At 29.6% G+C, this 24215-nt stretch overlaps 1 protein-coding gene across 2 annotated transcripts in view; it reads left to right on the forward strand.

Moving 5' to 3' along the window:
* Positions 1-689: 689 nt before the first annotated feature.
* The window catches only part of LOC112721418 (uncharacterized), a 34664-nt gene continuing 11138 nt past the window's right edge, over positions 690-24215 (forward strand). Inside the window, exons 1-6 of one of the 2 annotated variants that reach the window (XM_025772486.3) lie at positions 690-1024; positions 1857-1950; positions 16512-17031; positions 17108-19615; positions 19795-20142; positions 23373-24140. In XM_025772486.3, coding sequence (XP_025628271.1) covers positions 16561-17031; positions 17108-19615; positions 19795-20142; positions 23373-24140 — 4095 coding nt within the window. In that variant the 5' untranslated portion in view covers positions 690-1024; positions 1857-1950; positions 16512-16560. Of the gene's footprint in view, positions 1025-1856; positions 1951-14374; positions 15161-16511; positions 17032-17107; positions 19616-19794; positions 20143-23372; positions 24141-24215 lie in introns of those variants that run through there. The other variant, XM_029291325.2, reaches the window with a different exon arrangement.

Genomic DNA, 24215 nt, shown 5'->3' on the forward strand with positions numbered 1-24215 from the left:
ATACTACCAGTTTTATCTTCACGATGCACCTTCACATTTATGAGTCTATATTGTTATTTTAATACTCAATTTGCACCATTAGAATTTTTTATTGTAAGAATCCACGACACTGCACACTACCATAACAACGAAGCAAAAAAGTACAGTGCCATACTTAAAAGGAAAAAAAAAAAAGAGTAAAGTCCATTTAATTATAACGTTACCTACCGCAGAAGATAAATTTTAAAAGAAGCTTAGCAAATCGTCGTGTGAACAAAATATAAAAAAAAAATAAATAATGCTATAAAATATTAATTAAGATCAAGATCCAGCTTTTAGTTATGGGAACAAACTATAAAAGAATAAATAATGCTATATAATATTAATTAAGATCAAGACGCTGTTTTTCGTCATGTGAACAGAGTCAACAAAATATAAAAAAAAAATAATGCTATATAATATTAATTAAGATCAAGTTCCAGTTTTTAGTCATGGGAACAAACTATAAAATAATAAATAATGCTATATAATATTAATTAAGATCAAGACCCTGTTTTTCATGATGTGAACAGAGTCAACAAATTATTTAAAAAAAAAAAATTTTCTTACCAGCTACTGCTTGTGTTTTTACTTCCTTAACAAATAGTTAAATAATACTCTTCTGTCTTTTTCTACAACACTTATAAATATCCACTTTCGTAGCGATTGTTGATTGAAACATGATTCCACCAGTGTAGGCTATTTGATTATTGAAAGAAGCCTCCGTTGCCTTTGTCTTTTCACTTCACTTCTCTTTCTTTCTCTTTTTTTCTTTTCTTTTCTTTTCTTTTCCTGGTCTTGCATGCAACACATTACTATTTTCACGTCTTTTTTATAAATCCAATTCTCACGGAAAAAACAAAAAAAAAACACAAAAAAAAAAACACAAAAAAGCTTCTTTGAATTGACCAGACAATCAGGGCTTCTAATTTCTGTTATGGTTGTTTGCTGTCTTCGATCTGGTTAAGGACTAATCGCAACATGATACATCCTGTTTGAAGTGGAGGTTTGTCTCATTTCATTATCTACTTTCTTCAGATTCTTGTATCTTTATTGGGTTTATATATTGGCTAATTTTTTTAGTTATGAAAATTTAGAATGTGTTATGTTTAATTATTAAAAAATGGTGTATTTTTTATGGATATAAAGATAAAAAAAATTTAATTAGAATTCACAAATCCAAAGCTCAGTTTTAAAAACAAAACTTTGGATCCGATCTGGGATAATAAACAAATCTGAACTTTAAATTTGTATTCGCTAAATGAAAATTTTTAAATTTTTTATTAATAATAAATTTATCATGTGTTCTTAGAACACAAATTTACTAAATCATTTTTTTTACATGTATTACCAATCACTTTTCGAAAAGAAAGAGAACTATTAATTTATTGAGCAAGCAAGCTTTAGACTATAGTCTTACTAAGAATATTAATTACTAGAAAATTTTAATCCAAAGCTTTAAGTTCAATGTAAATTATTATTATTATTATTATTATTATTATTATTATTATTATTATTATTAACAATCTATTTTTTAATTATTTTATTTTATGTAAAGTTAATCAAAATAATAAGTATCTTATAATTAAACGAAAAAGTTTTGGATTCAAGACTTATTAAATACCATTTTATAAACTAAATATATATTATAATAATAAGTATAAATTAGTTAAAATAATAATTTTTTTTTACATTTAAAAAAAAGTAAATTTTTTTTTCATTCTTTAATAATTTTTTTGGAATTTTTTAAATTAAGTTTATAAAATATTACTTTAATGTAACTTTTTACTAACTTTTTAAAACCCAAGATCCATTGACCGGAATTTTTGCTAATGCAGGAGATTGGAAAAGGATGCCCTATTAAAGGGAGGGTGATAGACTTGAAGATTGATATAGTGTCCCAATTTTGGAGATGACCCCACAAAAAATGAGGTAAATATTTATCATAATTATTTTTTTCTTATTTTTATTTCATTATAAGATATGAAAGTTAATATCATATTCAGAGTTTTAAATTAATCTTATCTACGCATAGTAGGATTTTTTATTTTAATAAATAAAATAATTATATAATTATCGAAATAAATAATTTTATTTATTTTATTTATTATAATAAAAAATCCACGCATCCTAATAGAAAGTATGACATAATTTTTACTACTTATTCCGTTGAACTGATCAAATGTGTGAGAGAAACAGTACAAATTTAAAATTGTAACTCTATCAATACAAAAGTGAGAAAAGAAAAATACAAATATTGTGCCAGATAAAGTGTGATGCCCTGAGAGCATAATTGTAAAACCGGATCGGCCGATTCGATCGAAAAACTGATGAATTAGACTTAATACCGATTCGGTCCAGGTTAAAGACCGCTTAAGACAAAAAACATGGGATTCGAAGCCATGCAATTTTGAATATAACATGGAAGATTGTATCACTCAACTGCAGTGTTTTTTATTAAATAATATACAAATTATAATACATATAGCAATTTTTTATTTTATTTATATTCAATTTATTTTAATTATAAAGTTACTCATTTTTAAATCAATTATATTTTATTTAACTATAAATTTTATTAAATATATACAGATTAAAAAAAAGATAAATAAAAAAATTTTATTAATCACAATTTATTTTTTCTTTTTATGATTATATGATATTTATTAATATCATTTTTTAATAAATTATATAATAATAGGTAAAGACTCACATGTAGTTGTTTTCATATGAAGTTGATAGTTGAAAATCGTTAGATGATATTTAGTCAAACTTGTCAAATCATCTAACGATTCTTAAATATTAACTTTACGTGAAAACAATTGTATTTTAAATATAAATTAATTAATAAAGTATTAAAATTTAAAAATAATAATTATTTTATAAAAACAAAATAAAAGTACTTATAAAGTTATAATAAAAAATAATTAAATTTTATATAATTATTTAATTATACCGAGTTGACCGGTTCGACTAATAACCCACCAATTGAACCAATAACCTAATAACCCAATAATCTGATCGGTTCGATTACCGATTCAGTTCTGATAACTATGTCTGAGAGAACTAACTTTTATTTATTTTATTTTGTCGAGAGTAGTGAACTTAAATTTAAAATGCTCTCTTATTGGAACTTGGAAGTTCTTGGGAAGAGGCACATATTTTTCTCTCATGAATCCTATATTTATTATGGTAAATTATATGGTAAAGATGTAATTTTAGGAATTTTTCTTTTAATAGAATGAAAGAAAAATTAATAAAAATAGCATCCATATTTTGAATAATAATAAAAGGAATTATATTCTCTCTATACCACTTACATGTGTACAATAAAGTACCCTATTCATTATAAACCACTCTTTATGAATTAGGCTGATAGATCTTTTACTCAGATCTAGAAAACCGATGAGTGATATTCATGTAGTCAAACCCCACATAAGATATATAGGTTTAGGGTTTATGGTTTAGGATTTAATAATAATAATAATAATAATAATAATAATAATAATAATAATAGTAATCTGTATAAAAAATTTTGATAAATTTATTCTTTTTGCAAGACAAATAAATAATTAATTATGAAAAAAATGAGAAATTATATGATTCACATATTAAAAAAAATATACAACACAACAGATTCATAAAGTCATCATAAACGTCTATAATTCACTAATAGACTATCATCACAAGTATGAGTTATGACATGAAAATACAAAAAAGAAGAGACTCAAAAATAAATAGATATAGTTAAATAAAATAATATGTTACAAATTTAAATATTTTTATTAATCAAGTTCAGTTAAATTAGTCTAATATCAACAAAAATTAATTATGAATTGTATTATTCTAAGTCTTTGTTTAACTTGATTAGATTTAATTCATAAAAAAATTTAAATATATAATATTATTCATAACAAAAACATGAGGAAAAAAAAGGAAATAAGTACTATCTACCCTAAGCAAAATAAAATTCAAGCAAATTTAACACCACTATGTGAGCGAAAAAAAATTGCCATTCTCACATAAGCAATTTTTTGTAAATGGGAAAAAATTTACATTCTTGCTACTCATAAGTTACCGTAATCATCCTCACTATCATTCACACCATTCATTAAACACACAAGATAACAAATCACAATCTATTGTGCAATCTTTGAATCTTGTGAAAGATCATATTATAATTCTTGATGTGATAACTTCAAGCTTTTCTTTTATAATTTTCAAAGACAATGTCATTTCTTTCATTAATCATGCTTAAAATGCATAATCACATTATATTGTTTAAAGTGTCTGTTATCGAATTTATATAGTTTAGTTTCAATATATAAGTACACCGGTTCACAAGTAATAAGCAAATGAATAAAAAAACATTGTCTTTTTCTTGAAAATTAATTCAAGTAACATACAGTTCAATTGAATCTATCACTATTAGACTATTCAAAAGATGATTAACTAAAAAATGACAAAATAGCAAAAATAAAAAACGGTAAAATTAAGAAACAATGAATTCATACTAGATGTTTACATTCAACTTCACTTGATGTTTTAAACTCTCTGGTAATTGTTTATGGCATATATGTAAGAGTCAAAGGATTGCAAAAATCTGAGGCTGATTTTTTTTATACGAAAAAAATATTGATGTTTTTGTTGGAAATGGAATTAGGAGCGTGTTAGAACAAGTGGGAGCGTATTGAATAATTTACACAATATTATAATATATTTCAAATGTTAATATTCAATCAAAACACTATTTCTATTTTCATATTAAAAATAATTTTTAAAAATCTAAGAAAGAAGAAATTAACAATAAAATAAAATAAATATACATCGAAAAGAACTAAAAGAAAGATCAGAGAAATTGAGCAAGCACAAGAAAGTTGAACTGGTACTCTTGAAAAGTCGAGCGAAATTCTTTAGTAACTCGGCCATTGTCATATTCTATTATCTTAAATTTTTAGCGCGATTTCATCCTCTACTTATTTGTTAATTGAATAAAATCTAATGAAAATCTTTTTAGTAAACTCCTCCAAAAAAGAGGAGAAAGTCTAACTACTTCTTTGTTTTTTAAAAAAGACTTGTACCAATATTTCGTTGAACTACAAAAGTTATAAAATACTAACTTAATAACCTTTTTTTTGTGCACTTAAGAGCTCAAATAACTTTTTTGGCATATTCTAGTCATAGTTGAGGGTCTTCATCCAGAGAATTTTTATTGAGAAGGTGGATGAATTCAATTTCAAATATTTTTTAAATGTGGTTTTTGGCCCCCAAACAATTAACGAACTCTTTAAAAAAATGATTTGGTCCAAATAGAGTTCATGTTTCACTCCTATTTTGATTAATTAGAAATTGCAACACAACATTGGGAGTTTGATGCATTCCCTTCATTGTAGCTAGCAAATCGGTTGAACCTCCCTCCTCTACGAAAGTTTCTTAAACTTTCTTGGGATGTTTCTCCTCGGTGCCTACGAACTATTATTCTTTATATCCTTGGCCTTATCATGGCACTCTTTGCAGAGGGAAATTGACCCTATTAGACTTAGTAGTAATAACATGAGAATAAACTAGTCCACCATACTTCTTAGTTGAAATTTCTATCGATTAAGTAGAACGGATGAATCATAAACAATGAATATAGGATTCAAAAGTACATTAAGTAACCGGTTAAGCACCAAATCAACACATATGATAGAAAGACCTTGTCTGTGTCATGTGAAAAGCGTCAAACACAATTTAGAATTTAACACGAGGTTTCACTATATATAAATATGGTCCTTAGGTTATGCAGTTTTTGTATTTTTCTCAATTTTAGTAGCTCTTTTAAAATTAGGAGATAATTCTGTTTTATTTCTTAAATTTTTATTATTAACAGCTACAGAATCTGATTGCAGGAACATTATTAATTTTTTAATCTATTTATGAAAAATACATATATTAATTATAATCATAAATTAAACTATTTCACATTAAATAACTTATATAACGATAATTTTATTTATTGTTATAAATGCTGAATTGAATAAATTATTATTATTTTTTATTTAAAATTAAATAAAAATAAAATCGAAAATATACTATTTTATTTAGACTTTAGAATTTAATAGATACCACAGTCAAATATAAATAGTAATTTCAAAATTTCGGTTCTCTAACCTAAAATTTCACAAAACATTATATAAATACATCAAAAATCAAAATCTATATCTTAATGTCCTTTTACATTTCTTTAGGTTGTCACCAAGCTCCACTTTCTAATTATTCAAACCAACCGATTTTAACCAAAACCTAAACCTAGAATTTTCTATAAATTGGGAAGGGGAGAATAAAAGGTTTTCTCACCTTTGCACCAAAAATTTCATAATAGAAATCTCCCCCAACTTGTATTAAAACTCTTTGTAAGAATTATATTTACTAACATTAATTTTGGAAAAAGCCTAACAAAAGATTACCAAGATACTATGAAGAGAGGGGATTTTTAAAATTTGTTATTTTCGATAGAATTTTCGTGTTCTTAAAATCTCGTTGTATTGTTTTGACAAAATTTTTTTGTTATACTGAACAAAATTATTACAACGTTGAATTGAATGATTTATTAATTTGGAATATTAGGGCTGGTAATAAGTAGAATAGGGTAAGGTTTAGACTCCACTCTAATCCTACTTGCGAGTTTGAATTCTCTCTAAAACTCAATTTTACCTTACCTGTGAGTTGAGAATCTCTTAACCCTAATTTTACCTGCATTCTAAAGTTCCACATCCAACTCTACCTGACCCACCCGACCCACAACAAATCAATTTTTTTAATCAAACATAATATTTAATCATTCCATAGTTCATAAACATATTAATAAAACAGAAAATATAAAATTAAACCCATATTAAAATTAAAAGTAATAAAAATCATAATAAAATCCTTGTTGAAATTATAAAAGTAAGAGGATTTGGGTTTAATCTCCATCAACTTCATTATATATGTATAATAATAATAATAATAATAATAATAATAATATTATTATTATTATTATTATTATTATTATTGGGAGCGGGTTAGTCGTTAGGTTAAGCATAAATTTACACCCGATCATATCCGCAGCTCAACCTGATCATTGCGGATCGAGTTGCCAACCCTACTCAAAAGGTTGAATCGAATTGGATACCTGCGGATAGAGTTAGTATTGCCAGTTCTATGGAATACATTGCTGATATAAACAACAGAAAATAGTGCAAAAAATCACACAATATATATAAAATAGCAAAATAATAAAGAAATTTTAACAAATTTAGGTTTGGTTTGGTAAAGCTGTTTTAAAAGATGTTTGTGATTTAAAAAATATAAGCTCATTATTTTGTATGTGGTAATTAAAAAAAAATGTACTTATAATTTTTAAAAGATAGAAATATTTTTAAAAATACTTAAGGTAGAGTTTTTTAAAATAGTCTTGTGTTTATTAAAATTAAAAAATTTAATATAACCTCGTATATTAATTAATTTCTAAATTTAACTTATATATTTGTGTCTATTGAAGTATTTTTATACTTTAACAATTATTTTATTAAATATAATTGTTATTACTTGTATTTATTAAAAAATATTTTTAATTTAGTTTACTAAAAACCTCTTTTAAAAAAGCTAGTTTTCTTAAATTACTTTTCAAAAATAAAAATTTTATCGAAGTAAAACTTAAAGTATCAATAGATATTTGCAAATTAATTCATCCAGAGATATAACACAAAATTAGTATAAATAATAGAAAATAATAGCAAAATAGCACAATTGTTTTTTTTTTTTCATTCTTGTTTGTTTAAAAATATGTATGTTACTCGAAAGTAACAAGGAAGAGGATAAACATGGAGAGTGGAGATCGGGATTTGGGAATATAGAAGTTTGTTTGAACGGTTCTATCTAGCCAACTCCTTTAGTTGTGAAAATTAGTAAAGCTAATTTTAGGAAATATATAAATAAATAATAACTAAATAAAATGAGAGGTAATAAACAATCTTAATTTATAACCTTAGAATTTTAGTGGTTGAAAAAGAGAAGAATTATATACCTCTAATTGACGGATGGTTCATATTGAAGAGACTCACCTATAAATTGAGTTTTTCTTTAATTCATTTCAATCAAGTCATCCAAAGAGAATAATATAATATTTCTTTGAGTAGTTTTCTTCTATATATAGAGAGAGAAGTGTGTTCTCCTTTTGTCAAGAGAGAGTGTTATTGTAGTCTCCTTGTGAGAGAGAGAAGTAGTAATTCTCAAAGAAAATTATTCAATTATTTTCATATTTTATACAAATTTTTAATTTTTCATCTCTATATTTTGCTGTGTCATTTGTCTGGTACCTAACAGTGGTATCAGAGCCAAAGGTTGCTGATTAAGATTTTTTTTTTCCGCTGCGAGTTACCGTCTAAAAAAAAAATGGCAGCAAAGTATGAAATTCCAAAATTCAGTGGGAGTAATTTTTCCATATGGAAATTGAAGATAAAAGCCATTATGAGAAAAGACAATTGCGTGACAGCAATTGAAGGTAGACCCACTGGAATTACAGATGAAAAATGGAAGGAGATGGACAACAATGCTGTTGCAAACTTACACTTGGCACTAGCTGATTCAGTTTTATCAAGTGTAGCAGAGAAAAAGACAGCAAAGGAAATTTGGGATGCTCTCACCAAATTATATGAAGTCAAATCACTTCACAACAAGATATTCTTGAAGAGAAGACTTTATACTCTTCGAATGAGTGAATCCACATCGGCAACGGATCACATCAACAATCTAAATACGCTATTTTCCCAACTCTCATCGTTGGAATATACCATAGCGGAAAACGAACATGCAGAGCTCTTACTTCAAAGTCTACCAGATTCATATGATCAGCTTATCATTAACTTAACTAATAATGTTTTGACTGATTATCTTTCTTTTGATGACATGGCTGCTGCGGTTCTTGAAGAAGAATCTAGGCGCAAGAATAAGGAAGATAGATTAGAAAGCTCAAAACAAGCAGAGGCTTTGTTGATGACAAGAGGGAGATTAATGGAGCGTGGTTTCAGTGGGAGTCAAAGTAGACCAAAGTCACAAAGTAAGAAGCAGGTCAAATGCTATAAGAGAGGGCACTTCAAGAAAGATTGTTGGAATAAGAAGAGTATAGAGAAGGTTCCAGAAGGATCAAGTTCTCAAGGATGTGTTGCAAGTACCTCTGATGATGGAGAAATCCTGTATGGCGAAGCAACAATTGGTTCTAAAGGCAGTAAACAGCTCACTGATGTTTGGATTGTTGATTCAGGAGCAACATGGCACATGACTCCTCATCGTGATTGGTTTTGTACATATGAACCTGTCTTAGAAGGATCTGTGTTTATGGGAAACGATCATGCCTTAGAAATTGTTGGAATAGGTACTGTCAAAATAAAAATGTTTGATGGTTCTATTCGTTCACTTCAAGGGGTAAGACATGTGAAGGGCTTGAAGAAGAACTTGTTGTCGATTGGGCAACTGGATGAACTTGGCTGCAAGACCCATATTGAAGGTGGGATCTTGAAAGTTGTTAAAGGAGCTCTTGTGGTAATAAAAGCAGAAAAGATTGCAGCAAATCTATATATGCTTGTGGGAGATACTTTGCAAGAAGCAGAGGCATCAGTTGCTTCAACAAGCCAAGAAGAAATGACGATGATATGGCATTGCAAACTAGGTCACATGTCAGAACGAGGTTTGAAGATTCTTGTAGAACGTAATCTCATTCCCGGGCTCAAATCGGTAAACTTACCGTTTTGTAAGCACTGCGTTACAAGCAAACAACATAGATTGACGTTTGGTAGATCAACTGCTCGGAGCAAGCACATATTGGAGTTGATTCATTCTGATGTGTGGGAATCACCGGAGATGTCCCTAGGAGGAGCAAAATATCTTGTATCATTTATTGATGATTACTCTAGGAGGCTATGGGTGTACCCGATCAAGAAAAAGTCAGACGTGTTTGCGATGTTCAAAGAGTTCAAAGCAAAGTTAGAACTTGAATCTGGAAAGAAGATCAAGTGTTTAAGGACAGATAATGGAGGAGAATATGTTGATGGTGATTTTCTAACATTTTTCAAGCAAGCAGGTATTCAACGACAATTCACAGTTGCATATACGCCTCAGCAAAATGGTGTAGCAGAGCGAATGAAAAGGACTCTCCTAGAAAGAGCACGAGCTATGTTGCAAACTGCAGGTTTAGCCAAGTCTTTTTGGGCAGAAGCTGTTAAAACCGCCTGTTATGTGATAAATCGGTCACCATCAACTGCAATTGGGTTAAAGACACCAATGGAGATGTGGCAAGGTAAGCCACCTAATTATTCTTCTTTACATATATTTGGTTGTCCTGTGTACGTGATGTACAATTCCCAAGAAAGAACAAAGCTAGACCCAAAGTCTAGAAAATGTATATTCTTGGGTTATGCTGACGGTGTTAAGGGGTATCGCCTGTGGGATTCCACTGCCCGCAAGGTAGTTGTCAGTAGAGATGTAATATTTGCAGAAGATGAATTGCAAAAAGAACAAGAAAATGACAGCACTATTAAAGAGATAACCACTGTTCAAATAGATGAAAAATGCAGAGAAGGTGATCTTTCTGAAGCAGAACCACAGCACGAAGAACAAGAAGCAGAGGCTAATGACATAGAAGTTCGTCGATCCACTCGACAAAGAAGAACACCATCATGGCACTCAAATTATGTTTTGACAAACCATGATGCATATTGTCTTTTGACAGAAGATGGAGAGCCAACAACTTTTATGGAGGCTATGCGCAATCCAGACGCTTCTATGTGGATGACAGCAATGCAAGAAGAAATTGAGGCATTACATAGGAACCATACCTGGAAACTTGTTGAACTTCCAGCAGGTCGGAAAGCCATTGGTAACAAATGGGTTTACAAGATCAAACGAGATAGTAATGATCAGGTGGAACGATATCGTGCAAGATTGGTTGTCAAGAGATATGCTCAGAAAGAAGGTATTGACTTCAATGAAATATTTTCTCCAGTGGTGAGACTAACTACTATTAGAGTAGTTTTGGCTATATGTGCTGCATTTGATTTACATCTAGAGCAATTAGACGTAAAGAATGCTTTTCTTCATGGAGAACTTGAAGAAGAGATATATATGCTCCAACCAGAAGGTTTTGAAGAAAAAGGAAAAGAAAACTTGGTTTGTAGGTTAACTAAATCTCTGTACGGTCTAAAGCAGGCGCCAAGGTGTTGGTACAAGAGATTTGATTCTTTCATTATTAGCCTTGGATACAACAGACTTAGTTCAGATCATTGTACTTATTACAAGAGGTCTGGTGATAATGATTTCATCATTCTACTGTTGTATGTGGATGACATGTTGGTGGTAGGTCCCAACAAAGATCAAATCCAAGAATTGAAGGCACAGTTGGCTAGGGAGTTTGATATGAAAGACTTGGGACCAGCAAACAAGATTTTAGGGATGCAAATTCACCGAGACAAAAAAGATAGGAAGATTTGGCTATCGCAAAAGAATTATTTGAAGAAAATCTTGCAACGCTTCAATATGCAAGAATGTAAGCCAATTTCAACCCCACTTCCTATGAATTTCAAATTATCCTCAAGTATGTGCCCTAGTAGTGAAGCAGAGAGGATGGAAATGTCTCGAGTACCGTATGCATCAGCGGTGGGAAGCCTTATGTATGCCATGATCTGTACAAGGCCAGATATTGCTCAAGCAGTTGCGGTGGTAAGTCGATTTATGGCAGATCCGGGTAAAGAGCATTGGAATGTTGTTAAGAGGATCTTGAGATACATCAAAGGAACCTCAAATGTTGCATTATGTTTGGAGGATCAGAATTCATTGTCAATGGATATGTCGACTCAGACTTTGCAGGTGATCTTGATAAACGAAAATCTACTACAGACTATGTGTTTACACTTGCAGGAGGAGCTGTGAGCTGGCTATCTAAATTACAGACTGTTGTAGCTTTATCTACTACAGAAGCTGAATATATGGCAGCTACACAAGCATGCAAGGAAGCTATTTGGATCCAAAGGTTGATAGAAGAACTCGGGCACAAACAACAGAAGATTTCTGTGTATTGTGATAGTCAGAGTGCCTTGCACATTGCAAGGAATCCTGCCTTTCATTCAAGAACAAAACACATTGGAGTACAATATCACTTTGTTCGGGAAGTAGTAGAAGAAGGAAGTGTTGATATGCAGAAGATTCACACTAAAGATAACCTAGCAGATGCCATGACAAAACCAATCAACACAGAAAAGTTTGAATGGTGTAGATCCTCATACGGCCTATGGAATACATGAGTAACATGAATTTTGAAAATTTATCAAAATTAGCTTTAAGTGGGAGATTGTGAAAATTAGTAAAGCTAATTTTAGAAAATATATAAATAAATAATAACTAAATAAAATGAGAGGTAATAAACAATCTTAATTTATAACCTTAGAATTTTAGTGGTTGAAAAAGAGAAGAATTATATACCTCTAATTGACGGATGGTTCATATTGAAGAGACTCACCTATAAATTGAGTTTTTCTTTAATTCATTTCAATCAAGTCATCCAAAGAGAATAACATAATATTTCTTTGAGTAGTTTTCTTCTATATATATAGAGAGAAGTGTGTTCTCCTTTTGTCAAGAGAGAGTGTTATTGTAGTCTCCTTGTAAGAGAGAGAAGTAGTAATTCTCAAAGAAAGTTATTCAATTGTTTCCATATTTTATACAAATTTCTAATTTTTCATCTCTATATTTTGCTGTGTCATTTGTCTGGTACCTAACATTAGTTTAGAAGAAAATCTTCTATTAATCGAGGATTTGAGCATAAAAAATTAAAAAAAAAAATTGAAGCAGAATTGCGACTCAAAATCTGTTATTAGAAGGACATAGAGTAAGGAGGCGCAGATCAATCTATTGAAGGAGAGAATGTGAACTGAAAAACACATAAATTAGGTTAGAGTTAAAAATAATAAAAAGATACATAACATGGTTTGGGGTGTGAAACTTGTTTGGAATTTGGCTGAAATAATACTTGTTCACGTCGTATTCCGAAAGATGAAGACTAATTTTTTAAACTTCTTTTGATTAAGAAGTACTATGTTGTTCATAGAAAAAATTGTAAAAAATTAATTTGAAGTATCATTTAAAAAAAAAAGATAATGTTGCATTTTTCAAGAGCATACTTTTAAAAAATTGAGCATTTTTATATTGTTAAAAAAATCAAAATAGATTCTTAAATAAAAAGTACCTTGTTCAAAATTTTGATACAGAAGAGGAAGTTATAAAATAGGAAAATATTATGTGGCAAATAGCCAAATATAGAAGTAGCAGAACTTTTTTCTCCTTCAATTTTTGAATTATTAACGAAAAGTAAACTACTACGTTACAGAAAACTAAATTTAAATACACATTCAAATATTTATATATCTAAAATTATAAGAGTACAGACTCATTAATTTGTTAATATATCTAAAATTTATATTTAAATAATTTATTTACACATCTAAATTTATAAGATTACACATTTAAAATTATAAAAATATATGCTAATTATTTTATTAACACACTCAAAATTCATTAAAATAATTTGTTTACACATCTAAAATCATAAAAAATATACGCTAATTATTTTATCAACACATCCAAAACTTATATCCAAATGATTTGTTTACACATCTAAATTTATAAAATTTTAAATCAAGCAGAGTAGTACAAAAAAAAAACATTCTTAACACAAACACATCTAAAATAAATACCGCACATATTCAAAATTATGCATAAATTAAAAAGATAGAATTTTTTATTAACAAAAAAAATAGATGAGACACAAAAAAAACTCTACCAACCATAGCATACACACATCCAAAATTTGAAGGAATAGGTGGGGTCGTTGAGATTCGATAACGAAAAAAGCAGTGGGTCCACAAAAAAGGCGCAGGGAGGTGCGCGTCGTCGTCAGGATAGGTGTGCATCACCGATGGCGGATATTGTCGCAGGAGAGGTGTGCGACCTGGTAGAAGACGAATAGCGATAGATGAGGAGGGAGGGACGAACGCAGCTCTGAATTTTTACTGAAAAAAGATTTTACTGTCAAAATCTGATTTTGAATATTTTAAGACTTTATTTGAAATGGGTTAGTGTTTAGAAGATTTAAATTTTAAATTTGAATTTTAGTTTTAGTTAATCTCTTATTGTAGATTTATATTTAAATAAAAAAGACAATAAATATATTTTGTGTATTTATTTTAATTTTTTTAATTAATATAATAAAAAAGTTGAATAAAAGGCTAATTTAAAAGATACCTAATTGATGTTTTAACTTTTAATTGGCTCTTTAGACTTTTTCATTCTCACTCTTCACACTCTAGACTTCCCCTCCACCATTCACGCCTCTGGACTCTTCACTCTCCAAACCTCACTCCGGCCCCTTCTTCCTCAACGCTCGCTCCCTCACCATCCACTCCGCCCTTCACGCCGACGAAGCCATCCCCTTCTCCCTCCCCACCACCTCTGACCCCATTAAGGGCACCCCCTCACTCACGCTTTCCAACTACTCTTCCTTTATCCTCACCTTCCCCACCTCCCCTTCCTCCTCCGCACTCCAATGGTTTTTTCCTCCACAAACCTACAACAAAACCCACCCTTACGTCTACACTCAGTGCCAACCCATCCATGCGCACTCTATCTTCCCCTCCCACGACATTCCTGCCCGAAGGATTTGCTATTCCGCCCTTCTCAACATTCTTTTCGAGCTCTCTGCAGCCATGGCTGCAAACTGCGTGATGACAACGCCTTCCGTGTGACGACAACGCCGTTGCCCTCGCCTCATTGAACTTGAACTGGTGCAGCCAAGACCGCGTGGTGGAGGAGTTTGTGATGGAGCAGCCGGTGCTTCGTTATCTCTTTACCTTCGCGGTTGGGACGCGGAGGAGGGTTCGACGGTGCTGGACTCAACGGCAAAAGAGTTCGAGGGAAGAGAGGAAATGATTGGGGAAGGAGAGAAGCTCTTCGAAAAATACGACTGGGAAAGCTTTGATCTTTTGGTGCCGCCGCCGAGTTTTCTTTACAGCGGAATGGAGAATCCAAAGATGGTGTTCTTAACTCCCACAAAGGAGATGGCAGTGGTGCTCAGGTTCTGACTCATAAACTTGCTAACATTTCCGGCTCAATGAGGGTTTTACAGTTTTACTACATATGAGAGAAAATAAAGGAGTTATGAGAGAGAAAGGAAAAAAAATAACTGTTTTATTATATATGGATAAGAAGTTAAAAAAATTTTTAGTTAATAAAATTAAAATTAAATCTAATTAATAATTTATTTATCTAAAAAATAAGAATGTATTTTAATTAAAAAATAATTAAATAATATTATTTAAAGTAGCATTTTTTTAAAGCATAAACAATTCAATCCAGTCCTTTGTATTTTTAGTTTTTAAATTCAAAAAATTAGAACAGTGAAAGGTTATTTTTTTTTATAACAGATCTCCTAATTTTTAATTAATTGGCTCTAGTTGATTATACTCATAGTTAATTTTCTAGCAGAATCGTTTTGGAAATAATGATCATATTCCTTGGTATGGAAATATGTAATCAGAGCAAAATAGTATGTGTAATTATTTTGCGTAGGAGTATAGAAATAATACTATGTAATTATTCTGAATGTAAAAAAAAAAGGAAAAATTAAAGCTAGTTTGTGATTTATAACAAATTTTAAAATTTTCATGTTAAATAATGGTATAATTTATTATTCATATAATAGTTCTTCTATAATATTTTTTACCCGTATATATATATATATATATATATATATATATATATATATATATATATATATATATATATATATATATATATATATATATATATATATATATATATATATATATATATGAATTGTTGACATATTCATAGTATTATACTTATGTTTTTTTTTTTGGTGACTGTATTATACTTATGTATGTATGCAATACTTTTAATGTATACGATATTATTCACAGACACCAAAAAAAAAAAAACGATATTATTCACCAATGTGATTTAGGTTATGTTAGGTAACCAATGACTTTTTTGAATAATAGGAATAACTATTAATAAAATAAAAACACACTATCTCTCCAAATTATCCACCTAAATTTTAATATTAGAATAACTATCTGCACATCTACCTAATGAAATGAATATCCAATATATCTATTATTCACATGGTTCACCAATATTGTTGGTTATTTATACTTTTTCATATGATTTTTCAACAAATTAATGCTTAAATCGTTTAGATTGAATTCGACTAGAGAATGGTGCATGTTTTCCTAATGAGAAAGTCTAGGGGCAGTGCATAAAAATATTGTTGATAGCTCATTGATGGTTACAAATTACAAAATCTACTGGCCCTAACATTTCTCTTTCCTAATTTTTCCAACATGGCATTCCATTTTACATTTCCCATATGTGATATGTTCTTATTATTAATTATATATATATAGGCATGCATGCAGAAAGAAGATGTAAGTCAACAAGAAGAAGGATAAAAGCATGTGTAATCCGATTCCTGATTTTATACAAGAACGTATTTTCGACTTCGTAACTGAGAAACTTGTAGTTGCATGGAAGAAGTATGCAAGCAACCCGGTGGACTATGTGGTGAACAACAAGAAGAAACTTAAGGAGCTAGAGAAAGACATAAATGATCTCGTAGAGGATAGAAACAGGGTATGTGGAAAAGCCGAGGAGGATGAAGTGCGATTCGGGAGAGAAGTATATCATGTTAAGGCATGGTTGCGTCAGGTACAAGACATAATCGATGAATATCGTGAGTTGGAAGAAGGTAGGCAAGAACACTTTGTGGCGTCCTTCCTAAATCCAATTCAAAGGTATGTCTGGAGCAAAACAGCAGAAGAGATTAAGGGGACGGTTGGAGAGCTACAAAATGAAAAGTGTGATATTATTATATCTTCTTGGCAAGATCTATCATCCATTGGTGTTGCGACTTCTGAATTTGATTATGTGAGTTTCTAGAATGCTTTGTTTTTAAATGTTTTATATTTATGATTATTTTTCTAACAAAAGATTTGTATTCCAGATACCTTTAAGATCAAGAGAAACAACCAAGAAAAAGATCAAGGAATCACTAGAAGACCCTAATGCAAGATTGATCGGTGTTTTTGGGGCAACTGGTGTGGGAAAGACCACTTTGGTAAAAAGTGCTACTGCTCTGTTGGAAAAGACGAACAACAAGTTCGATGTGGTGATAACGGTTAAAGTGACAAAATGTCCTGATATAAAAAGGATACAAGGCCAAATCGCTGACATGCTGGGAGTGAAGTTTGAAGGGGAAAGTGAGCATGCAAGAGCAATCACCATACAAGAGAAGCTTAAGAATGAGAAGGACAACATCCTTATAATCCTAGATGATCTATGTGCAAAAATAGATCTAAATTCATTGGGGATTCCATCACCAACCGATGATCTTGGTCCTCTTCTCTTGACAAAAGGTGAATCTTCTGCTGACAAACAAACTGATGGAGCAGACAAAGAGAGAGAAACTTCCACACAAGATAACAGGCAAAGAGCTCACACAGAAACTGACAAGCAAAAAGCTCACACAAAAACTATCTCCAATGGCTATCGCAAGTTGAAAACAGAAGAGGGTAGCAGGGGGTATAAGATCTTGTTGATTTCTGATCTGAGACAAGTATTGACCGAAATGGATGTGAAGCTAGAGCTTATTATCCATGTGAAACTCTTAAATCCTAAGGACGGAGAGACACTGTTCAAGGAGATGGCTGGAATAGGAGCCAACAATTCTGAAATTGAAACATTAGCAGCAGAAATAGCCAACAAGTGTCAAGGTTTGCCGATGTCAATAATTACAACTGCAAGGGCATTGAAAAATCAGAGCCACTTAGTTTGGAAGGATACTCATCGAGCGCTTCAAAAGCTTGAAGAGGAAAACCAATTAGCAGCACCTGAGTATTCTACAAAGTTGAGTTATAGACTTCTTGAAAATGAGGAGCTCAAGCTTACCTTCTTGCTTTGTGCCCGTATGGATCATGACGCATTGGTTGCGCATTTGGTGAGATATTGCATTGGTTTGGGTTTTCTTCGAGGCGTTTACTCAGTTTGGGAAGCCAGAGACAGAGTACAAATGTTGCTCGTCAAGTTAAAAGAGTCAGGTTTGTTGTCTAACAGTTATTCAAGTGATCGTTTCACCATGCAAAATCTTGTTCGTAATGCAGCTTTGTCAATATCATCTGAGGAGATGCATGTGTTCATGATGACCGAAGAAAAACTAGATGAATGGCCTGATGAGGATCTACTTAAAGAGTACACTGTTATTTCCTTACAACGTTGTAATTTCATTGAGAGATTTCCTGTGAACATGTGTTGTCCTAGGCTTAGAGTCTTTCATATTGAAAATAATGATCCATCTTTAAAAATACCAGATAATTTCTTTAAAAAAATGAGAGAACTTAGGGTGTTGATTTTGGTGGGGTTCAACCTTTTATCATTGCCTTCCTCAATTAAATACCTAAAAAAACTAAGAATGCTTTGTATCGAGAAATGCATTTTAGGTGAAGGTGAGCAATTAAGTGTCTTGGGAGAATTAAAGAATTTAAGAATACTAAGCTTTTCGGGATCTGATGTCAAAGGTTTGCCTGATGAGCTAAAACATTTATCTAAGCTTCAAATCTTTGACATCAGTAACTGTTACAAGCTTAGAGAGTTTCCACATGATGTAATGAAAAGTTTGACTAGGCTTGAGGAGTTCTATGTGCGAAACACTCGCATTCAATGGAAGGCAATTAATGACAGTGTTCTATCTGTGTTGGGTGATCTGAATCAATTAACAAATCTAGACCTGGAAATCCCAAGTGTTGCGTATCTACCCAAGAATTTGTTCTTTGACAAGTTGTACAGTTACAAGATTCTCATTGGCTCTTTAAATAGAGATCTAGAGGCTGATTTCAAGATTCCAGATAAGTATGACCTGTCAAGATGTTTGGCATTATGCCAAAAGGATGGCGGCTTTGACATTCATTCCCAGGAGGCAATCAAAATGTTGTTTGAAAGGGTTGAAATCTTGTTGCTGCAAAACTTGAACGGTGTCCAAGATGTTTTTTATGAGTTGAATCTGAAAGGATTTCCTTATCTTAAACGTTTATCCATTGCAAGCAACAAGAGTGTTCGCTCTCTCATTAGTCAGCAGAGGCATCAGAAGGTTTTTCCCAAATTGGAGTCATTGTATCTCTATAAGCTTAGGAAAATGGAGCAAATTTTCTCTTGTCAGCCACTCTCAGAAGGTTCCTTTGGTAATTTGAAAATGATCAAGATCAAACTCTGTGGTTGCTTGAAGAATGTTTTCTTAATGTCTATAGCTAGACTTCTAATTGCTCTTGAGAGAATTGAAATTTCAGAATGTAACTCTTTGGAGGAGATTGTTGTTAGAGAAACAAATAATCATAATGAAACAGAGCCTACTCTTAAGTTTCTCCAACTTCGTTCTTTAAAGCTGCAATCTTTATCCAAGTTTATTGGGTTCTATCCAATTTCATCTGAAGAAGATACCAGATCATTGTTTCATGGCAAGGTATGCTCATAAGTCATAACTACTTTTCAGATTTGATTCTCTTGTACATTTTGAACTTTGTTTCATAATAGGAAGAAAGCTTGTATATGTACTAAAAAAAGTGACAAAAGAAAATAATTTGCAAAAATTATATTCAACTACTTTTGGAATCAGCATTAGTTGTCTATATTACTTGGCAGATTGAAGTTCCAGAGCTAGAGAGAATTGAGTTGTCTATGCTCCAAATCAACCACATATGGAGTGATCAAATATTGGCTTGCCATACCGTCGACCAAAGAACTTCTCCTCCTTTTCATCAAAAGTTGACGACATGCTTTGGCAAGAAGCACCACACCATCAAACAAACTTATTCTTCCTTTCAAAATTTGATGCACCTCGACGTGAATGGTTGCTGGAATTTAGAAAGCCTATGGTCTTTCTCTGTTGCTAGACATTTGGTGAATCTTCAAAGCCTTTTTGTTATTGATTGTAAGATGACCCACATCTTCCCCCATGATCAAGGTGATGGTGAGGCTAAAACGAAGAAGGTACGTAACTAATTCATTAACATTACATTAGATTTGTTTAATTAATTAGTTCTGGATAAAAAAATTCAAGTGCCTCTAGAGAAAATTATAGATTGGTTTTAATCTATTTATTACATGACATATTATTTATTAGATCCATATATCTATATATTAATATAAACAATAACAATAAAAATCTTTATCTCACTATGTGGTTGGAGTTAGTTAGATAGATCAAATAATATCATTATGTCTCATCATGTGATGTCTCTTGTGAGATTGTTCATAGAGACGTTGTTTAACCATCTCATGCAGAATCTTTTTAGGCTTCTTTTGTTTCTAACTACTATATAGGTCTATCTTTTATCAAATCTATCGTCGTCCATGTTGTATGATTTATTCATTGTGGTGAGAATTTGAACTTGAGTTCGTTACGATATTTAAGCACTTTTATCCATTACACTATTTATGCCTTTAATTATATATATAACATTTTAAGTTGGAGACATACAACTAAAATGTAATACAAATTAAAATATAGTTTATTATTTTAAGAATTTAAATTTATTTAAAAAAAAACATAAACCTTTTATATTAGAGTTATACAAAGTTATCTCTTTATTTGTTGCTTCAATTTTTACATTTGTTTTAGTTGTCATACTTTAAACTTTCATATGGTGTTCTTTGGTTTGTAAATAATTAAAGAAAAAAGTTTAAAAAATGAATGAAAATAAAAAATACCAAAAACATCATATAAACTTGTGAACTAACTTTATAATAATGATATATTTAAGAGAAAATTACACTCCCTTTTCTTACAAGATGTTAAAATAACACTTTTCTCCCCTTTATTTATAAAATATACATTCCCTTTTTTTATAATTTTTAAAAACCTCCTCTTTAGTCCATTTTAAATTTTTTGTGTTAACTAATGTTAACTTTATCTATTTTTCAAAAAAATTTATTTTTTACAAAAAAATTCTTTAACAAAAAATTTATTTTTTTTATCATTAAACTATACTTATCAAAATACCATTTAATAAATTATTTTTTATTGATTAGATTCTATTTTTATCAAAATAATTTTAAAAAAAAATTTAATAATTAAATTATTTTTTAAAAATATCCTTCAATAATTTTTTAATTATTAAATTATGATTTTACCAAAATTTTTGTTAATAATTTTTTTATATTATTAATTTTTTGATATTAATGTATATTATTTACATTAAATTAAAAAATATTACCATTATTAATATGTATAACAATTAATATATATTGATATTGAAAAATAATCTTACTAAGAGTTTTTTTAATATTAAAATAACATATATTGATATCAAAAAATTAATAATAAAATATAAAATAATTATTAACAAAAATTTTGATAAAATCATAATTTAATAATTAAAAAATTATTGAAAGAAATTTTAAAAAAATAATTTAATTATTAAATTTTTTTAAAAATATTTTGATAAAAATACAATTTAATCAATAAAAAAATAATTTATTAAAGTGTATTTTGATAAGCAAAATTTAATGACAAAAAATAAAATTTTTACTAAAGGATATTTTTATAAAAAATATTTTTTTTAGAAAAAGGGATAAAATTAACATTAGTTAACATAAAAAATTTAAAATGGATCAAAGAGGAGATTTTTTAAAAATTATAAGGAATAGGAATGTACATTTTATAAATAGAGGGAGGAGAGTGTCATTTTAGCATTTCGCAGGGAAGAAAATGGAATTTTCTCTATATTTAAATGTACATAATAACTAGTAAGGAGATGTATTAAATTTAAACTTATTTGGATTAGAAAAAAATAAATGAGAATGAAAAATATTAAAAATATAATATAAAGTTATGAACAAACTTTATAATCATGATATATTTAAATGCATCTAGTAAAGAGATGTGTTAAATTTGAATTTACTTAAAAAAATTTTTTCCAACTAGTCTGAGAGATTAAAAAATAAAAGATAATATGAGTCTGATGTAGTATATATAAGTAGGCCAAATAGCATAATAATAAAACTGTAAATTTTTAACGTATAAATTATAGAATGTCGATATTTATAACTAAAATTTTTTATAATTATTATTATGATACTTTTAATGTATGTTTATTGTATTTAATTAATACTTTATGTTTCAACTAAATAATAATAAGAAGTAAGATTTTTTTATTTTTTAAAAAATTTTTTACTAGAAAATAATTAATTGATTTTTAGTTTTTGTTAAGTTAAATTGTTGATGTATAATATTATTAACAAGAAAAAATAATTTAAATTTATTATAAAAATTTTGATATGACTTTTTATATGTTATAAATAGATAAATTTTAGTATGAGGAACTACAACACCTTTTTTTATATATATGCAGAGAAATAATATTCATTCTCATACATGTTGTCGGTAAATGATTGACGATGACACTCCTAAAATATATAACATTGTTATTGTAGAATAATAATAATAGGGAAAAAAATGAAGAAAAAGGGAATGAAAATTTATTTTATTATTGAAAGGCTTAATGTTATATGTCAATGTCATTTATAAGGAATAGGGATGCTCCGACGTGTAAAACGTCTTTTTATAAAAGTACTTACCTGTCGTATTATTATTGAATGTATTAATGAATGGGTTATTTTTGAATTTTTAACAAATTAGAATAAAATTGATTTTTGTTCTGTAACAATAACAATAAATCCAATTTTTTTTAAGGATCTAATTGTATTTTTAAATTTTTAGGTATTTAAATGTCTGCAAAACAAAAAGTCAGGGATATATTTGTCTTTTTATAAAAAATTTAAAGATATTCGGTTTAGATTGTGTAATTCGATTGAATCAAATCAGATCTAATAATTATAATGCAGACAATTAAGTTTATTATTGTTGTTATAATAAATTGATTTTGTTTTAGTTTATTAAAAAATAAATTATTAACCAGTTTAATAAGGATGTCCAATAATAAAATGACACATATAAACATCTTTAAAAAAAATACCAAAGAGTTCTTTATAGTCAAATATGAATCAAATCAAATAACAAATTTAAAATCGATTTATATGTCATGTTTTAGAAGATCCATCGATTCACATATTCATTATTTACCTTTTTATATACACCCATGCACCTTCACATGAATTTTTATACCGCTTCATTCAATCACCCATTTTGAATGCAATACAAGTATTTATCATAGTTGCTAATTTTGATTAGCTTGCTTTTGTATGTAAACCAAAAGCAGGATGCCATTTTTCCAAACTTGAAGACCGTCAAGCTGAGTAGCATGCAGAGATTGTGTAAGATATGGAATTCTGATGAAGCTCCTGAAACTTCCTTTGGCAAGCTGAACACTCTGATCATTGATAAGTGTGATGAATTGGTCAATGTAATTCCTCATAATATGGCTCGAAGATTGTCTAGTTTAAGTTGCTTGAGGGTTACGAACTGCGCGTCAATCAAAGTTATATTTGAAGAAGCTGATGATGATGATAAAAGACAGGATGCTATGCATAACATTAAGTTGCAAGATATTCATTTAGAAACACTCCGGAAACTGGAGCATGTATTCAAATGGAAGAAAGAAGTAAAATGGAGTGATCTCAAATTGCAAAAGATATGGGTGCATCATTGTGGAAGGTTGGAAAACATATTTTCAGTTTCTGTAGTCAAGAATGTTGAAATAAAGATTGAAAGCCTTGAAAGCTTTGTGGTATCAGATTGCTACCAATTGAGGGAAATAGTTGGCAAGGGAAAAGATGCTGTCATCAACTCAAGTAGTCCTATTCAATTTGAGTTTCCTAAACTGACTACTGTCAAGTTTTTTGGATTATCAAAATTCAAGAGTTTCTATTCATCAGGAGCTTATGAATTAAGTTGTCCAACATTAAAAGACCTATCTATTGAACGTTGTGACTTGTTGGAACTATTTGAAGAAATCTCATCACATGCAGAAATAAAGAATGCTCTTTTTCCAGAAAATTCTAAAACTGGAGAAGTAAAAGTAAAGGAGGTAATACTAACAAGTCTTTTAACTCTGCATAGATTCTAGCTTGCTAGTAGTAAAATGGAAGAAAGTTTATGGCAT

This window comes from Arachis hypogaea, chromosome 2 (assembly GCF_003086295.3).
Source record: "Arachis hypogaea cultivar Tifrunner chromosome 2, arahy.Tifrunner.gnm2.J5K5, whole genome shotgun sequence".
Classification (NCBI taxonomy): domain Eukaryota; kingdom Viridiplantae; phylum Streptophyta; class Magnoliopsida; order Fabales; family Fabaceae; genus Arachis; species Arachis hypogaea.